At 48.1% G+C, this 19,881-nt stretch overlaps 1 protein-coding gene across 2 annotated transcripts in view; it reads left to right on the forward strand.

The window, feature by feature from the left end:
* The first annotated feature begins 18,832 nt into the window (after positions 1-18,832).
* The window catches only part of TAF1A (TATA-box binding protein associated factor, RNA polymerase I subunit A), a 286,512-nt gene continuing 285,463 nt past the window's right edge, over positions 18,833-19,881 (forward strand). Inside the window, exon 1 of one of the 2 annotated variants that reach the window (XM_069233853.1) lies at positions 18,833-19,079. In XM_069233853.1, the coding sequence (XP_069089954.1) occupies positions 18,848-19,079 (232 nt within the window). In that variant the 5' untranslated portion in view covers positions 18,833-18,847. Of the gene's footprint in view, positions 19,237-19,881 lie in introns of both variants that reach the window. The other variant, XM_069233854.1, reaches the window with a different exon arrangement.

Consider the following 19,881-nt stretch of genomic DNA (forward strand, 5'->3'; position numbering starts at 1 on the left):
ACAGCCTTAGGGTAGTCACCCCTAACTTTTTGCCTGCCTCCCTCCACTTTTTGGACAATGTTTTTGCTGGTTTATAGACTCTGCGCACTTTACCTCTGCTAACCAGGGCTAAAGTGCATATGCTCTCTCCCCTAAAACATGGTAACCTGGAATCATACCTGATTGGACTATTAATTTACTTATAACTCCCTAGTAAGGTGCACTCTATGTGCATAGGGCTGGTAAATTAAATGCTACTAGTGGGCCAGCAGCACTGGTTGTCCCACCCACTTAAGTAGCCCCTTCTCCTTGTCTCAGGCCTGCCATTGCAAGGCCTGTGTGTGCAGTTTCACTGCCACATCGATTTGGCATTTATAAGTTCTTGCCAAGCCTAGAACTCCCCTTTTTCTACATATAAGTCACCCTTAATGTGTGCCCTAGGTAACTCCTAGGGCAGGGTGCTGTGTAGGTAAAAGGCAGGACATGTACCTGTGTAGTTATATGTCCTGGTAGTGTAAAACTCCTAAATTCGTTTTCACACTACTGTGAGGCCTGCTCCCTTCATAGGCTAACATTGGGGCTGCCCTCATACACTGTTGAAGTGGCAGCTGCTGATCTGAAAGGAGCAGGAAGGTCATATTTAGTATGGCCAGAATGGTAATACAAAGTCCTACTGACTGGTGAAGTCGGATTTAATATTACTATTCTAGAGATGCCACTTTTAGAAAGTGAGCATTTCTTTGCACTTAAATCCTTCTGTGCCTTACAATCCACGTCTGGCTGGGCTTGGTTGACAGCTCCTTGTGCATTCACTCAGACACACCCCAAACACAGGGTACTCAGCCTCACTTGCATACATCTGCATTTTGAATGGGTCTTCCTGGGCTGGGAGGGTGGAGGGCCTGCTCTCACACAAAGGACTGCCACACCCCCTACTGGGACCCTGGCAGACAGGATTGAACTGAAAGGGGACCTGGTGCACTTCTTAGCCACTCTTTGAAGTCTCCCCCACTTCAAAGGCACATTTGGGTATAAAACAGGGCCTCTGCCCTACCTCATCAGACACTTGCTGGAGAAGAAACCTGAACCAGAAACTACATCCTGCCAAGAAGAACTGCCTGGCTGCTCAAAGGACTCACCTGTCTGCTTTCTACAAAGGACTGCTGTCTTGCTGTTGCCCTGCTGCCTTGCTGAACTCTTGTCTGGCTGTGAAAGTGCTCTCCAAGGGCTTGGATAGAGCTTGCCTCCTGTTCCATGAAGTCTCAGGACCAAAAAGACTTCTCTCTTTTACTTGTACGCTTCGTGCGCCGAAAATTTCGACGCACAGCTTGTTTCGCGGCGAGAAAAACGCTGCACTCCGATGCTGATCGACTCGACGCTCTTGGGACGATCGAAGATCCGACACACGGCCTCGCAAGGACAACGCCGCCCCACCTCTAGAGGAGAAATCGACGCGTCGCCTGCCGTGAGATCGTAATTTCAACGCGCAGCCCCGCAGATCGAAGTCTAGAGGAGAAATCGACGCGTCGCCTGCCGTGAGATCGTAATTTCAACGTGCAGCCCCGCAGACCGACGCGCAGCCGGAGAACAAGCAGGAAAATCCACGCACAGACTCGGGACATCTGGTAATCCCCGCGATCCACATATGAGACTGTCCACGCGCCGGAAAACGACGCCGACTTCCCCGCGTGGAAAATAATGACGCAAGTCCGTGTGTGCTGGGGAGAAATCGACGCACACACCCTTTTTCCACGCTCCTCTTCTCTTGTGGCCCTCCGAGGAGATTTTTCCACTCCCAACCAGGTACTTGTGCTTGAAAGAGACTTTGTTTATATTCTAAAGACTTAAGACACTTTATATCACTGTCCTGTGATATTTCTACAATTTTCCATTGCAACTTTATTCTCTTTGACCTACAATTATCCTGATAAATATTATATATTTTTCTAAACACTGTGTGGTGTATTTTTGTGGTGGTATATGGTGGTATTGTATGATTTATTGCACAAATACTTTACACATTGCCTTCTAAGTTAAGCCTGACTGCTCGTGCCAAGCTACCAGAGGGTGGGCACAGGATAATCTTGGATTGTGTGTGACTTACCCTGACTAGAGTGAGGGCTTTTGCTTGGACAGGGGGTAACCTGACTGCCAACCAAAAACCCCATTTCTAACACCCATCATATAGGCAGCATGGGGGCCACTGCCACCAGAGCCCCAATCTGTCAGCACAGAGACTGCCCGGCTGACCCCAGGGGCGAGCACCCCGCCACCACGAGTCTCTCCACAATCATATGATGCTGTTCCTCCTTGGTGCCACGATCCCACAATAGCCTCCACTGCAAATCTTGGCCACTGCAAAAGACCATACATGACCCACGCGCAGGGACTCAACCAATAGGGGAGTGCTCACTGTCGGATGTCTCCACCATTCCCAGTCACCCCCCCAACAAATGTGCCTGCGATGTCCAGGCAGCGCTGATTTCTCCTCCACAAAGGGAGCATGAAGCAATCTGAGAGGTGTGCAGGGGGAGGGTAGGAGGCAGTCCCCACACTGGCTTTCACCACATATAACCAGATCCTCCAGGGCCAGCTCACCTTTGTGTCTCCCAGAACAGTTAAAAAGCTGCATCTCTCAACATCAGTGCACGACCAAGCCACTCCCCAGCATCCCCAAATGCACTGGCCGGCTTCCGGGATGCCAGCAATCCTCAGGCATACAATGCAGCAGGATATTGTTGCGGACAGCAGGCATGGCAGCCACGCCCTCCAGCACTCTCCTTAAGACAGAGTGGTGCAGGGGGGCAGGAAACTCAGGGCTCTGAACCCAAGAGCACCTATTCATCCATCAGAGAGCCCTGGTGCACCCCAGCATGTCGGGGTCCAGTATTAAGCATGTGGCGCCACAAACCTTCACAGTCCGGCAGACGTCCTCACTAGGCATCCCCGCATGTCGGTTGAGTCTGGGGGGGTTCAGGCTCCACTGGCACCGTTCGTATCTCCTCCAGGTGTCCTCTAATAGAGCCTCATGCTTCTATGCTGCAGGCTGAGTCAGCACACAGTCTTTGACCATCAATTGAAGGCACGTCCCGGCCTGAGGGAAGTGCCCGTTCAATTTAATCCCTGGCGTCATGCTTACTGCTCATCTGGGCGCATGCTTATCAGGAACATCGGTGTTTTCAATGCGCCTGTGTTAACAGCCGACATTATTGTCCGTTTTATGCCACTAGCATCATCCGGGCAAGGCATTGCCCGTTTACCCTCGTCTCATCCAGGCAGGCTAGGAGAAAGGATTGCTACATTGAGATCCTCTGGCACGGCTTGCTCTTCATAAGCGAAACCAATAGCAGGTTGTCATCAGAAAGGGTGTGCCCCAAGTACTTCCCAGTGTAAACTTATGAACCAGGTCAAGGAAACAGTACACTTTCTAGTTGTGAGTGTAGTGAATGTACTGCTGAGTACTGTGAGTAGTCCCTATCGTAGGGTGTAGCAGTCTCTCCATACGTCCCCCACTTGCATGTTATGTGCCCAAAGATGTATCTGTTGAGAGGTGGAAAAGGATTGTGTGACCAGAAGCGGGGGGTGAAACTGTCCCTCATTAGATATGGGGCAGAAAGTTGCCGCACCATACTGAAGCCGCTGTGGCATCTCACAGGAGCGAGGGCATCAAGGAGGAAAAGAAAGAAGCCTACCTTGTGTTGAGAACATACACCGGTTCCAACACCAGTGGCTCCCCGTCTAGCAGCCCCTTCACCACCACATATTGATCTTCCTGGTTTATCCAAGTGTCAGACTCCTGAGGACACCCACACAAGAACTCCCCTGGTAAACCCTGAATGCTTTTATGCACTTTAGTGAGTGCCACTGCCATTGAGTGTGTCTCTTGCAGGCATGCAAAGTGTATCTGACACCTTTTCATATATGTGTGAATCCTGTGCCTTTCAACATATGTGGTTATGACTCTCACATTCCACAAGTTAGCACGTCAGTAAAGAGGTTGCCGGTTGGGTGGTGAGAGAGAGAGGCCGAGTGCCCACATGCAACAAACATGATGAACCAGCCAAACATTTCCCTAGAAACCCTCTCCCTAGGCCTTTGCACAATGGAGGCAGAGACAGCCAATAACTATAGACAAGTCAATGTCCAACAAAGGTCCCTCTGGATGGTGGGGAAGATGTCTTGTATCAATAAAATGTTCATTGTCTTTCCCTAAGTATTCCCCAGCGCCATGCCATAACTATTATTAACCCCACCCCACTGTTGCAGGCCAACAGATCCTCTGCCCATCAATCTGAGGCACTAGCTAATATTGTCTCGCTTATACAACCAGAAAAACGATACATCAGCATAGTTATCATAGCAGAAGATTCGCCATCATCAGGGTAATCTGTGCGGGACCCCGCAAGTCCTCTGGGATGCCCTTATGGAGGGATCCATCTTGTGAGTTTGATATGTCCGAAGCAGTGCTGCCAGTCCTGCCATAGGATGTAACAGAACGTTGCAGCTTGGCAACTACCTGTGCTCTTTCTTGTGCTGCCTGTTCCTAGGAAGGATGACCTCGGAGTTTGTGGGTGTCTCGGCGCCTGCTCCTCTTCCTCTCCCAGCCCCTTTCCACTTCTTCATGGTCCGAGGGGAAATTCTCCCCCTATTCCCCAGCCAATTCTTGTGCCTCCTTTGAGGAAAGGGAAAAAAAATGCCTTGCCTCCATCAAACACCTTCATTTTCACCGGGAATATTAGTGAATATTTGAGCTTAAGATGCTAGAGACTTTGTTTAACAGAGTAATGGGATTCCCTCTGTCTCTGCACATCCGCTGTGTAATCAGGAAAAATTGTGACTGTACTCTTCTCCACCTGCCATGGGCCATTGGCTCTAGTGAGTTGCAGTATGTTGTCTATATCACAAAAGTTGAACAAGTGCACCACCACGAGCCTCGGGACGCCCCAAGCAGAGGTCTGCCCGGTATGCACGCTCCACAGAGAAGGTGGCCGTTGTCTTACCCTGCAGAAACATGTGTGTTAGCCACTGTTCTATGAACAGGTCCATACTAGGGCCTTCGACTTGTTCTGATAGGCCCACAACCCTGAGATTGTTGTGGTGCGGTGTAGGAGGCTGGACTGGCTTGTAGTGAGTACCAAGGGGTACTTGCACCTTGCACCAGGCCCAGTTATCCCTTATTAGTGTATAGGGTGTCTAGCAGCTTAGGCTGATAGATAATGGTAGCTTAGCAGAGCAGCTTAGGCTGAACTAGGAGACGTGTGAAGCTACTACAGTACCACTTAGTGTCATATGCACAATATCATAAGAAAACACAATACACAGTTATACTAAAAATAAAGGTACTTTATTTTTATGACAATATGCCAAAGTATCTTAGAGTGTACCCTCAGTGAGAGGATAGGAAATATACACAAGATATATATACACAATAGCAAAAAATATGCAGTATAGTCTTAGAAAACAGTGCAAACAATGTATAGTTACAATAGGATGCAATGGGGAAACATAGGGATAGGGGCAACACAAACCATATACTCCAGAAGTGGAATGTGAACCATGAATGGACCCCAAACCTATGTGACCTTGTAGAGGGTCGCTGGGACTATTAGAAAATAGTGAGAGTTAGAAAAATAACCCTCCCCAAGACCCTGAAAAGTGAGTGCAAAGTGCACCAAAGTTCCCCTAAGGACAAAATAGTCGTGTTAGAGGGAGAATGCAAGGAAAACACAAATCAGCAATGCAACAACGATGGATTCCTGTCTGAGGGTACCTGTGGAACAAGGGGACCAAGTCCAAAAGTCACAAGCAGCTCGTAGCTGGGCAGATGCCCAAGAAATGCCAGCGGTTGGTGCAAAGAAGCTCTTACTAGGCTGAAGAGCTGTGAATACTGCAGGAACGACAAGGGCTAGAGACTTCCCCTTTGGAGGATGGATCCCCCACGCCTTGGAGAGTCGTGCAGAAGTGTTTTCCCGCCGGATGGACGCCAACAAGCCTTGCTACACGCAAATCGTGCGTTTAGCGTTTTTGGACGCTGCTGGGGCCCAGGAGGGACCAGAAGGTCGCAAATTGGACCTGCAGAGAGAGGGGACATCGAGCAAGACAAAGAGCCCTCACTGAAGCAGGTAGCACCCGGAGAAGTGCCAGAAACAGGCACTACGAGGATGCGTGAAACGGTGCTCGCCGAAGTTGCACAAAGGAGTCCCACGTCGCCGGAGACCAACTTAGAAAGTCGTGCAATGCAGGTTAGAGTGCCGTGGACCCAGGCTTGGCTGTGCACACAGGATTTCCGCCGGAAGTGCACAGGGGCCGGAGAAGCTTGCAAAGTCGCGGTTCCCAGCAATGCAGCCCAGCGAGGTGAGGCAAGGACTTACCTCCACCAAACTTGGGCTGAAGAGTCACTGGACTGTGGGGGTCACTTGGACGGTGTCGCTGGATTCGAGGGACCTCGCTCGTCGTGCTGAGAGGAGACCCAAGGGACCGGAAATGCAGCTTTTTGGTGCCTGCGGTTGCAGGGGGAAGATTCCGTCGACCCACGGGAGATTTCTTCGGAGCTTCTGGTGCAGAGAGGAGGCAGACTACCCCCACAGCATGCACAAGCAGGAAAACAGTCGAGAAGGCGGCAGGATCAGCGTTACAGAGTTGCAGTAGTCGTCTTTGCTACTATGTTGCAGGTTTGCAGGCTTCCAGCGCGGTCAGCGGTCGATTCCTTATCAGAAGGTGAAGAGGGAGATGCAGAGGAACTCGGCTGAGCTCATGCATTCGTTATCTAAAGTTTCCCCAGAGACAGAGACCCTAAATAGCCAGAAAAGAGGGTTTGGCTACCTAGGAGAGAGGAAAGGCTACTAACACCTGAAGGAGCCTATCACAAGGAGTCTCTGATGTCACCTGGTGGCACTGGCCACTCAGAGCAGTCCAGTGTGCCAGCAGCACCTCTGTTTCCAAGATGGCAGAGGTCTGGAGCACACTGGAGGAGCTCTGGACACCTCCCAGGGGAGGTGCAGGTCAGGGGAGTGGTCACTCCCCTTTCCTTTGTCCAGTTTCGCGCCAGAGCAGGGGCTAAGGGGTCCCTGAACCGGTGTAGACTGGCTTATGCAGAATTGGGCACCTCTGTGCCCAACAAAGCATTTCCAGAGGCTGGGGGAGGCTACTCCTCCCCTGCCTTCACACCATTTTCCAAAGGGAGAGGGTGTTACACCCTCTCTCAGAGGAAGTTCTTTGTTCTGCCATCCTGGGCCAGGCCTGGCTGGACCCCAGGAGGGCAGATGCCTGTCTGAGGGGTTGGCAGCAGCAGCAGCTGCAGTGAAACCCCAGGAAGGGCAGTTTGGCAGTACCAGGGTCTGTGCTACAGACCACTGGGATCATGGAATTGTACCAACAATGCCAGGATGGCATAGAGGGGGCAATTCCATGATCATAGACATGTTACATGGCCATATTCGGAGTTACCATGGTGAAGCTACATATAGGTAGTGACCTATATGTAGTGCACGCGTGTAATGGTGTCCCCGCACTCACAAAGTTCAGGGAGTTGGCTCTGAACAATGTGGGGGCACCTTGGCTAGTGCCAGGGTGCCCTCACACTAAGTAACTTTGCACCTAACCTTTACCAGGTAAAGGTTAGACATATAGGTGACTTATAAGTTACTTAAGTGCAGTGTAAAATGGCTGTGAAATAACGTGGACGTTATTTCACTCAGGCTGCAGTGGCAGGCCTGTGTAAGAATTGTCAGAGCTCCCTATGGGTGGCAAAAGGAATGCTGCAGCCCATAGGGATCTCCTGGAACCCCAATACCCTGGGTACCTCAGTACCATATACTAGGGAATTATAAGGGTGTTCCAGTAAGCCAATGTAAATTGGTAAAAATGGTCACTAGCCTGTTAGTGACAATTTGAAAGTAATGAGAGAGCATAACCACTGAGGTTCTGGTTAGCAGAGCCTCAGTGAGACAGTTAGGCACCACACAGGGAACATATACATGCACACCTATGAGCACTGGGGCCCTGTGTGACAGGGTCCCAGTGACACATACATATAGGCCACAAACCTATGAGCACTGGGGTCCTGACCAGCAGGATCCCAGTGACACATAACAACCATACTGAAAACATGGTGTTTTCACTATGAGCACTGAGGCCTGGCTATCAGGATCCCAGTGAGACAGTGAAAACAGTGACAAACACCCTGCCATACACTCACAAACAGGCCAAAAGTGGGGGTAACAAGGCTAGAAAGAGGCTACCTTCTCACACAACCCCCCCCCAAACGAAGGACAATAAGGCTAACCTTGGCCAGTTGAGACTTTATTGTCTAAGTGGTGATAAGTAGAGAGTAGCTCTGCAATAGACTGGTTACTCCCTTTATCATCCACTATATGGTTACTTCCCTGTGGGGATGTAAACCACCCTGTTTGAAGTTTTTTAGCTGAGCAACAATGTGAAGATGTATTTTCAGAGTTTCTATCAGTAAGTTTTAGTTTAGAGCAGTGGGAATTGTCCACTGAACCTATTTGTAGTGATGGAAATGCCAGACAGGGATGCTGTCTCAGAAAAGCCATAGCTGGGCAAAAACTTTGTCCATCTGGCTGGAAGAGAGAACAGGGATGCTGTTTCTCTTGAGTTGGAGCAGGGCAGGGATGCTGTCCTATGAGCTCCACACTAGGGCAGGGATGCTGTCCTAAGTGTTGTGAGGTAGTGCAGGGTTTCTGCACTAAAGTTTCTCTGGGAGGGTTGGAGGGATGCTCCATGTTAACTAAAATGGTGCTGTTTTTCTCACCAATGTTAGTTATCCCACAGAGAGGTACTTCCACCTCAGGGAGTCCAGCTTTGCCAGCTGATGATTCCCTTGGAACAGGTGCCACCCCAGGAGAGGTTTCTCCCACCACAGGAATAGTATCCTGAATGGTAGGGTGGTTAGGGGATACTGTGATACCCTTTTTACCTGTTGATGGAGAGGGATCCTGAGTTTTCAGGCCTTCTCTCCTTTGCTTTTTCATTTCACTTGAAATGAGAGGGAACAATTCCTCAGGGATGCCCAGCATGGCTGCATGGGCATAAAGCTCTACATCAGCCCAACCTGATGCCTCTAGGTCATTACCTAAGAGACAGTCTACAGGTAAGCTAGGTGATACCACCACCTGCTTAGGGCCAGTAACTCCACCCCAACTAAACTGAATTATAGCTAAGGGAAGAAAGTTAGTGGAGTTATGGACATCAATAATCTTATACTGTTGTCCAATGATGTGTTGTTCAGGAGGCACTAGGTTTTCAGTCACCAAAGTGAAACTGGCACCTGTGTCCCTGTAGGCCAAGGCCTCAACACCATTTATTGAAACTGTCTGCCTGTACTTATCCATTGTAAGGGGACAAGCAGCCAGTGTGGCAAGGCCAATGCCACTAGGTGTGACAGAAACTGTCTTGGGACTGATTACATCAGTTTCCACTATGGACCCAAAAGTGAACCCAACTACACCCTTTGCTTGACTGTTGCCAGCAGTCCCACCACTAGTACCACTACTGCTAGGGGCACTAGAGCTTGATGTATTAGTGGTGGTAGGCTCAGGGGGTTTACCTGGACAGGACTTATCCCCTGGCTTATGGCCTCTATTTTTACACACAAAGCACCAAGGCTTTTTAATGTGTGCAGGTTGGGAAGAAGAGGAAGAATTTGTTTTATCCCCACCCTCTGTAGAGTGTTTAAGATTTGAAGTGGGATCTTTGGTTTTACCCTTATCCCCATGCTTATCTTGAGATTTTTCACCATCTTTCTTCTTATTGCCATCTTTGTCACCCCCTGTATGAACTTTTCTGTTCACCCTTGTTCTGACCCATTTGTCTGCCTTCTTTCCCAATTCTTGGGGAGAGGTCAGATCAGAGTCTACCAGGTACTGGTGCAACAAATCAGACACACAATTATTAAGTATATGCTCTCTCAGGATTGTGTTATACAGGCTTTCATAATCAGTAACTTTACTGCCATGTAACCACCCCTCCAAGGCCTTCACTGCCTGGTCAATGAAATCAACCCAGTCTTGTGAAGACTCCTTTTTGGTATCTCTGAACTTTATCCTGTACTGTTCAGTGGTTAAGCCATAACCATCCAGGAGTGCATTCTTAAGAACTTCGAAATTATTAGCATCATTTTCTTTTACAGTAAGGAGCCTATCCCTACCTTTTCCACTAAATGATAGCCATAGGATAGCAGCCCACTGCCTTTGAGGGACATCCTGTACAGCACAGGCCCTCTCAAGTGCAGCAAACCACTTGTTAATGTCATCCCCCTCCTTATAAGGGGGAACTATCTTGTGCAGATTCCTGGAATCATGCTCTTTTGCAGGATGACTATGGGGAATACTGCTGCTGCCACCATGGGTATCTAAACCCAACTTCTGTCTTTCCTTCTCTAATTCTAAAGACTGTCTATCCAAATCCAGCTGTTGCTTCTTGAGCTTCAGTCTGGTTTGTTCCACTCTCAATCTATTGAGCTCCCTTTCTAACAATCTGTCATCAGGGTGGGTGGGAGGGACATTTCTAGATACAGAGGTATGATGGGAATGAACAGAAGGAGACCTGTCCCTTACAGAGGGCACCCTAACAGCTTGGCTACCAGTATAATGTGAGAGCACACCATCAGTATGGTGTGATTCAACCTCTGTACCAACTATGCTAGACTGTCTAGTAATGGGCAAGCTGAGAAGTTTCTTTCCTGAACCTTTTCCTGGGGGAGTCCCTGGATCAGATTGAGAACCATTAGCTACTTTTTCACCGGATTGGGCACATATGGCCTTATCCTGTACTCTAAGCATATTAATTAACAGTTCTAAGGAAGGATTCTTCCCTACACTCAAACCTCTCTCTATGCAGAGACTCCTTGCTCCTTTCCAGCTAAGGTGATCATATGCAAGTTTGGACAGTTCAACATTTTTTCCTGTGCCAGACATTTTTTAGAGAGAGTTAAAGTGATAGAAAAAGAGAAAAAAGTTTTCAGAACTTTTTGGAAAGATAGAAAAAACTTTTTAAACTTTTAAGAACTTTTTGGAAGTTTTAGAAGTACTTTTCAGCACTTAGAAAAGAGTGAAAAGAGGAAATGCAAAACTTTTTGGCTATGTGTATATACACTGACCTTGTTTTGTATATTTTTCTCTTATGAAAAGTACAATGACAAGAGTGGTAAGTAGTCTCAAGCACTTATCCCACCACTGCACAACCAATGTAGGAGGCTGGACTGGCTTGTAGTGAGTACCAAGGGGTACTTGCACCTTGCACCAGGCCCAGTTATCCCTTATTAGTGTATAGGGTGTCTAGCAGCTTAGGCTGATAGATAATGGTAGCTTAGCAGAGCAGCTTAGGCTGAACTAGGAGACGTGTGAAGCTACTACAGTACCACTTAGTGTCATATGCACAATATCATAAGAAAACACAATACACAGTTATACTAAAAATAAAGGTACTTTATTTTTATGACAATATGCCAAAGTATCTTAGAGTGTACCCTCAGTGAGAGGATAGGAAATATACACAAGATATATATACACAATAGCAAAAAATATGCAGTATAGTCTTAGAAAACAGTGCAAACAATGTATAGTTACAATAGGATGCAATGGGGAAACATAGGGATAGGGGCAACACAAACCATATACTCCAGAAGTGGAATGTGAACCATGAATGGACCCCAAACCTATGTGACCTTGTAGAGGGTCGCTGGGACTATTAGAAAATAGTGAGAGTTAGAAAAATAACCCTCCCCAAGACCCTGAAAAGTGAGTGCAAAGTGCACCAAAGTTCCCCTAAGGACAAAATAGTCGTGTTAGAGGGAGAATGCAAGGAAAACACAAATCAGCAATGCAACAACGATGGATTCCTGTCTGAGGGTACCTGTGGAACAAGGGGACCAAGTCCAAAAGTCACAAGCAGCTCGTAGCTGGGCAGATGCCCAAGAAATGCCAGCGGTTGGTGCAAAGAAGCTCTTACTAGGCTGAAGAGCTGTGAATACTGCAGGAACGACAAGGGCTAGAGACTTCCCCTTTGGAGGATGGATCCCCCACGCCTTGGAGAGTCGTGCAGAAGTGTTTTCCCGCCGGATGGACGCCAACAAGCCTTGCTACACGCAAATCGTGCGTTTAGCGTTTTTGGACGCTGCTGGGGCCCAGGAGGGACCAGAAGGTCGCAAATTGGACCTGCAGAGAGAGGGGACATCGAGCAAGACAAAGAGCCCTCACTGAAGCAGGTAGCACCCGGAGAAGTGCCAGAAACAGGCACTACGAGGATGCGTGAAACGGTGCTCGCCGAAGTTGCACAAAGGAGTCCCACGTCGCCGGAGACCAACTTAGAAAGTCGTGCAATGCAGGTTAGAGTGCCGTGGACCCAGGCTTGGCTGTGCACACAGGATTTCCGCCGGAAGTGCACAGGGGCCGGAGAAGCTTGCAAAGTCGCGGTTCCCAGCAATGCAGCCCAGCGAGGTGAGGCAAGGACTTACCTCCACCAAACTTGGGCTGAAGAGTCACTGGACTGTGGGGGTCACTTGGACGGTGTCGCTGGATTCGAGGGACCTCGCTCGTCGTGCTGAGAGGAGACCCAAGGGACCGGAAATGCAGCTTTTTGGTGCCTGCGGTTGCAGGGGGAAGATTCCGTCGACCCACGGGAGATTTCTTCGGAGCTTCTGGTGCAGAGAGGAGGCAGACTACCCCCACAGCATGCACAAGCAGGAAAACAGTCGAGAAGGCGGCAGGATCAGCGTTACAGAGTTGCAGTAGTCGTCTTTGCTACTATGTTGCAGGTTTGCAGGCTTCCAGCGCGGTCAGCGGTCGATTCCTTATCAGAAGGTGAAGAGGGAGATGCAGAGGAACTCGGCTGAGCTCATGCATTCGTTATCTAAAGTTTCCCCAGAGACAGAGACCCTAAATAGCCAGAAAAGAGGGTTTGGCTACCTAGGAGAGAGGAAAGGCTACTAACACCTGAAGGAGCCTATCACAAGGAGTCTCTGATGTCACCTGGTGGCACTGGCCACTCAGAGCAGTCCAGTGTGCCAGCAGCACCTCTGTTTCCAAGATGGCAGAGGTCTGGAGCACACTGGAGGAGCTCTGGACACCTCCCAGGGGAGGTGCAGGTCAGGGGAGTGGTCACTCCCCTTTCCTTTGTCCAGTTTCGCGCCAGAGCAGGGGCTAAGGGGTCCCTGAACCGGTGTAGACTGGCTTATGCAGAATTGGGCACCTCTGTGCCCAACAAAGCATTTCCAGAGGCTGGGGGAGGCTACTCCTCCCCTGCCTTCACACCATTTTCCAAAGGGAGAGGGTGTTACACCCTCTCTCAGAGGAAGTTCTTTGTTCTGCCATCCTGGGCCAGGCCTGGCTGGACCCCAGGAGGGCAGATGCCTGTCTGAGGGGTTGGCAGCAGCAGCAGCTGCAGTGAAACCCCAGGAAGGGCAGTTTGGCAGTACCAGGGTCTGTGCTACAGACCACTGGGATCATGGAATTGTACCAACAATGCCAGGATGGCATAGAGGGGGCAATTCCATGATCATAGACATGTTACATGGCCATATTCGGAGTTACCATGGTGAAGCTACATATAGGTAGTGACCTATATGTAGTGCACGCGTGTAATGGTGTCCCCGCACTCACAAAGTTCAGGGAGTTGGCTCTGAACAATGTGGGGGCACCTTGGCTAGTGCCAGGGTGCCCTCACACTAAGTAACTTTGCACCTAACCTTTACCAGGTAAAGGTTAGACATATAGGTGACTTATAAGTTACTTAAGTGCAGTGTAAAATGGCTGTGAAATAACGTGGACGTTATTTCACTCAGGCTGCAGTGGCAGGCCTGTGTAAGAATTGTCAGAGCTCCCTATGGGTGGCAAAAGGAATGCTGCAGCCCATAGGGATCTCCTGGAACCCCAATACCCTGGGTACCTCAGTACCATATACTAGGGAATTATAAGGGTGTTCCAGTAAGCCAATGTAAATTGGTAAAAATGGTCACTAGCCTGTTAGTGACAATTTGAAAGTAATGAGAGAGCATAACCACTGAGGTTCTGGTTAGCAGAGCCTCAGTGAGACAGTTAGGCACCACACAGGGAACATATACATGCACACCTATGAGCACTGGGGCCCTGTGTGACAGGGTCCCAGTGACACATACATATAGGCCACAAACCTATGAGCACTGGGGTCCTGACCAGCAGGATCCCAGTGACACATAACAACCATACTGAAAACATGGTGTTTTCACTATGAGCACTGAGGCCTGGCTATCAGGATCCCAGTGAGACAGTGAAAACAGTGACAAACACCCTGCCATACACTCACAAACAGGCCAAAAGTGGGGGTAACAAGGCTAGAAAGAGGCTACCTTCTCACATGCGGCCTTCCACATCACCTGCTTTGTGCCTTAACAACTCCATCTCTCGTTGTAAAGACTCGAGCTGGGATTGTGCAAGTCAAGCTAGCCTGCACTGCTGATATGGTGTTTTCACATGCGATCCTTTTGTTTCTAGTTTCTTATGCTCCTCCCGAAGTATACTCATATCTATTATCAGGGTATCTAACTTAGGTTCTAGTGAGGTTTTCGGGTTCTGTACTGCTGTGAGGAGCTCTGTAAATTTTGCGGTTATCTTGCAGCATGTTTTCCATAGAGGTCGACAACTGTGTCAGGGGCACACCAGCTTTGCTCATGGATGGCTGAGGCAGTCCCTCACCTCTCCTAACCTCCTTCTGCTTTGCCATTTTGGCTCCAGATGTAATGTCCAGGTGTGATTGCAGCCACAGCCGATAACCCCCTCATGTAGCAGGATGTCACAAACCAAGCTGCTCTCCTCTGCGTGTACAGCAACTGCATTGCCCCATGTCACCATCACCGGCGATTATCTGTTGATCTTGGCCCACGAGGTAGCCCCCCCCAGTCGTTTGATGTCTGTGGGGGATTTAGTGTGGCTTCCCTGACCTGCTGCACATCACAGTCGTTACACAATTTCTGATTCCCTTTGTGAAGGACAATTTTGCCTCTACTCCGTGTATTGGCCTAAACAATTAAGGGGCTCCACGTGGTCCCAATGGTCAGTTGCACTGGCGCCTCCAACACCTTTTACAGCTAGGTGCCTGTTCAGGGTGGGGGATCAGGCCTCTGCCTACGCAACCTCCTAGAGTGGACAGACAGTGGCTGAGGCTAGGCACTGTAGCAGGTTTTCAATCAAGGGCCGATGTGACTCACAGTCGGGTTCTCCCCCTTCCTCTACAACTGCCCAAGTGGGGCCTGCATCCTACTATGGTGTCCCGGGCATCTCGCATTACCTCTCAGGGGCCCTCACGACAAGGTAAGTGTGGTGTCTGGGGCACCCCTGCCGCTGGGGGAACCACTCACTCCCACTGTGTCCGCTCTGGTGGCTGTCAGTAGGGGTGCCCCGTCGTGTGCACAGTCTCTTGTGATCTCCAGGCCCCCCGGGGGCACTCACATTACATTGGTCCTGTGTGGAACGGATCCACAGGCAGACTGCACAATGCAGAAAAGACCGGCAACACCGCATGTGCACCCAGCTCAGCTGGCTCCAGCACCCCCACCAGACAGGCCTCAATTGTGCCACAGAGGCCCAGGTGTCACAAGCAATCACTGTCTCTCTTCTACTGGGCAACAGGGTGCCTAGGAGGCCCCGCTGCAAATTTCACTGTCTGGGGTGGGGAACTTCAGCCCGCTCAGTCAGGACCTCCATGATTGAGTTATTGATGGAGTTATTGATGAGGGGATCACAAGTGGGTGGGGACTATCCCTACTTTGTATGACACACACTGCCTGTGTCTGGGAAAATCTAGCGCCAGAGTGCTTAGGCACCCTCCCTTCCCCAGGGATCTAGAGGTATGGGTGTTGACTCCGTCCAGAGACCTAAGTAATGATATGTCAAACATACCATGGCAGGCTGAAGTATGTCGAGTATTGGGTGACCTATGTCCCAGGGAACAGATTATTTCCTTCCAGGGTTTATAGGAAGCTTTCTCAGCAGGAGAGGGTCAATACGTGCAGTATGCTAAGAAGGCACAGACCATCCATCCATATTTTTCACGGACTGCCCGTAACTTAGCCCCAATGTCCATGATGGATGGTTTAACTGACAGCATTTGTCAATCATTTGGGCCTTTCAGCTAAACGACAAAAGTTAATTCTAAGAACTGAGATTCTCCAGCTGGAATGGAAGGGAGGGAATCTCATGTGCTTTCATCTAGAGGGAAGGGCAAACAGATAACAAGAAGCATGCCTTTCCACCTGGGTTCCTGCTTCCTAAAAGAAATGTACATGTGCACAACTGGTAAATCTGCAGATGTAAAGGCTGTTTGGGAGCCAAGATAGCTTCCTGTGATAAAGACATTTTCTTTTTTGAGAGGTACTGTAAGGGTATTCCAAACTGAGCTGTACATTGTGTGCTTTTGATGGACAGTTATAAAAAAACATGTTTGTACTAGATTTAATCTGCATATTACTGAAATCTATAATTGTGAAGCACTTTTTAACTTAAACCTATATGCTAATTTTGTGGCAGCCTATATTATACTGTATGTAATGCACGTTTAAAATAACGACTTACACATCCACAGTGCTTTCAGGGACCTCACAGCACTAAAAATACACAGGTAACTTTTCCCTGCTGCATGAAAAAGGATTTAATTATATGGGCCAATAGCTGCCCACACATACTTTGGCAGTGACTGCATTAACCAATAGAGGTTTAATAGCATAAAATACTGCATATGCTTCCAATTAGTTTAGCTTTCGTTTAAGGGGTGCATCCTTCTCTTTAATTGGTAGTCTGTGCTCCCAGTTCTGAGAGAAATGTTGAGTCTCAGACGCACACTCCAATACTGTGAGACTACAGACAAGTTGTGGGTACCTCACATCCTGACATTAGTTGTGAGACTGTCACCCACACCATCTGCTCTGCCTCGTTTTTAATTTTTTTTATTTATAGTCCACTGGACCTTGAGGTGAACCAGACGTTTTTGTTCAACTTCTTTTCACTAGCAAAAGGTCACTTACCTTAATGTTTCCCAAACTGTTTGCCATGGGTTTTAAACTGTTTAGAAACATGCTGCTGTTGCTTTCTCTCCAAGAAAGTTTGGGTAAATATGGGAAGGGGTGATGGCCTTGACACCATTCTCAAGGGTGTTAATATACTATTAAATAAGAAGATAATGTGCCACCTGAATGTAGCAAACCTGGATGTGAAAACAAAAAGACCAAAGCGAATAAATAGTACTATGGAGAAAATAGTAAATAAATGCACTGATAAAGTAGTAGGATGTGGCCTCTCCTTGGATGTGTCTGTAAAACTGACCTTTTGTTCTGAACTTTTGTCCTGATTTTTGACCCTTCGTCCAAAACGTTTTACAGCCATGTCCATAATTTGCCTCCATGCCAGGTGATCACTCTATGGGAGAGCCGAGCCAGGACCGAGTCAAGCCAATGGTCTGGCTCGATCTTTGAGCCAGTGCAAGAGACAAGTCCTGAAAATATGTTTTATGTACATCATACAACAAAAAAAACATAAAAGCATATTCAAAAACTTGTATTTTTTTAAACTTGTGGTACTACGAGGTACGTATTAAAAGTGGTAGTTCTGTACCGCTAGTAGTCTGAACTCCCTTATGTTGCCGATAATGCAGAAAAAAGGAGTTTGGGTGAAATAAACTATTTGCCTAAGATCACACAAATTAAAGTGGTAAATCAGTGACGTATCCGGGTTTTCTAGTTGTACTTTGTACAAATCACCCTGTAAATGTTATTAGTTGTTCCTAATGTTAAGGCGTTCATTATAATCCCTTAGAGCATTTTTCTGCAGGTTTTAAATACAGGGCGAACTGGTCGAGCGCTTTACACAAGCATCAGTCTCTTTACAGAAAACCAAATGAATTGCTTATAAGCACTGGGAGATTATGTGAATGGCCAAGAACCAAAGGATGTTGAACAGACGAGTCTCGAACATTGCTATCCAATTCCGAACTCAGCAGCTCTGACGCCACAAACCCAGTGTCGTAACAAAGGCCCTCCGCAGTCCCCGGGGCAGGCGAGATCCAAGGGTACCCCCAGCACAGTATCCTTGCCAGAGAGCTCCTGAATGAGTCCGCAGGGGGTGGCGGGGGGAGCTGAAGTTTTGCTACGCCATTACACAAACTGGTAAGGGTGGGGGAATGTTCGGCACGATGTTCCCACAGGGCCAGAGGCAGGCTTCAGGATCGAGCTAGTGCCTCGCCGACCTCTAGTTAAACGTGTTTGTGTAGACTCCCCGGAAAAGACCACTGTGCGCTATCAAAAGGGGTTGCAAGAGCGTGTTCCGTTCAACGAGGTGACCAAGAAGACCAAAACAAGTGACAAATTAGAGGCCAAGAAGACCGACTCAGGCGCACCGACAGTCCTTGTAAAGGGGTTGGGGATAAAAGGAAGACTTCCAGAAGTCCGTTACCTCAGTTTTATACTCAAGGGAACAAGACATATTTTAACAATAGATCACCTCAGTTGTGTTTCTAGTCGCTGCCTGAAAAGCCAGAAATAAAAACGAAGCCACAATTTACACATTTAACAGACAAACACAAGAAGCCAACGTCCTCGAAAAAATAGAAATCCAAACGAATATTTAAAAAAATATACGTAACTGGATTACAATTTAGACGTGAACTGAACGTATTAAGTGATGCAGTTACATGCCGGGTGGCTCTCGGCAGCGGATGGCGTTGTTGGAAGCTGCTGCGGGGCGGAAGTCAGTACAGTTTCGTTGCAATAGATAGGCGAACTTTCCCAGACATGATAGTTTCAGCCACTGTTTCAGCCAACCAAAGGGCAGGAAGTCCGTCCGCCAATAGGAAGTCACTATGCTTTTGCTATTTTAAAGGCAATATGTTTTCTCGCACGGGATTGGCGCACCATTCACTGACTCCGTTGTACCATGTTAATAGAAGGCGTCTGTTGGAAGAAGTAACCTGTCAACGAATTCGGATATTCAGTCGTAGGCTGTCCGTGAAAGCTCTGTGCTGGTGCTGTCTCGAGTTATTGCGCATTGACAACGTTGCTGGAGATACGCAGGGGAACGTTTTATACGGCTGTACGTTCTCGGGTTGTGTCTCGGCAGGTGAGGGATAGCGCTTGGAGAACGCGGTTTTAGGAACCACAGCCGCAGACTGGATTATTTGCCGAATCATTAGCAGCATTTTTCATCATTAAGTGGAATGAAAGGAGAAGAGTGTCTCTAAAAGCAGCGTGGCCAACAAAAGTTAAACCATAAACAGGTATGAGCTATGCAATTAAGGGCATGGCTTGAAATCTGTAAGTTCGAATCCTGTGCATCACAAATGTGCCACCGAGCAGTTTGTAAGAGCCTCTCTGAGTTTTCTATTGTTGCATCTAGACATATCACACAACTAGAAATACCTAAAACATTGGTTTTGCCTGTTCTTGTTAACAGGCCCAGGTAAATCAGCAGTGATTTTGGTTTGGGCATTCATACTACTTGTTTTGTGGTATCTCATTCTGTTACACACACACATGCCGTTTTTCCCACCATATCTTTCTGAAAGCTTCTATCTGCATCCCTCTCGCTGTCTCTGCTTTTCCGCACTGTCTTTTCAGTCATTCCATCTGCGAGTACTAGTGTTTGTTTACTTCACAGCCCACCTTTCCCCGCATACAACCAACTGACCTATAAGCACTGCATTTTCATTTTTCTTTAGAAATCTGTATATTTTGACAGCTGTGTATCTCAGTCACGCACTTTCCCACAATGACTAATTTTGTTTCTAGTTTCCCCGAAAATAATTTTCAGTTCTACTAAGGATACAGAGGATAGGATTATGCTTCTTTTCGTTACTGTAAAAATTCAGTCGCCAATAAAAATACAATCAAGAGAAAACTACATTGCCCATGTAACCATATGT

The sequence above is a fragment of the Pleurodeles waltl genome, chromosome 5 (assembly GCF_031143425.1).
Source record: "Pleurodeles waltl isolate 20211129_DDA chromosome 5, aPleWal1.hap1.20221129, whole genome shotgun sequence".
In the NCBI taxonomy this organism is placed as follows: domain Eukaryota; kingdom Metazoa; phylum Chordata; class Amphibia; order Caudata; family Salamandridae; genus Pleurodeles; species Pleurodeles waltl.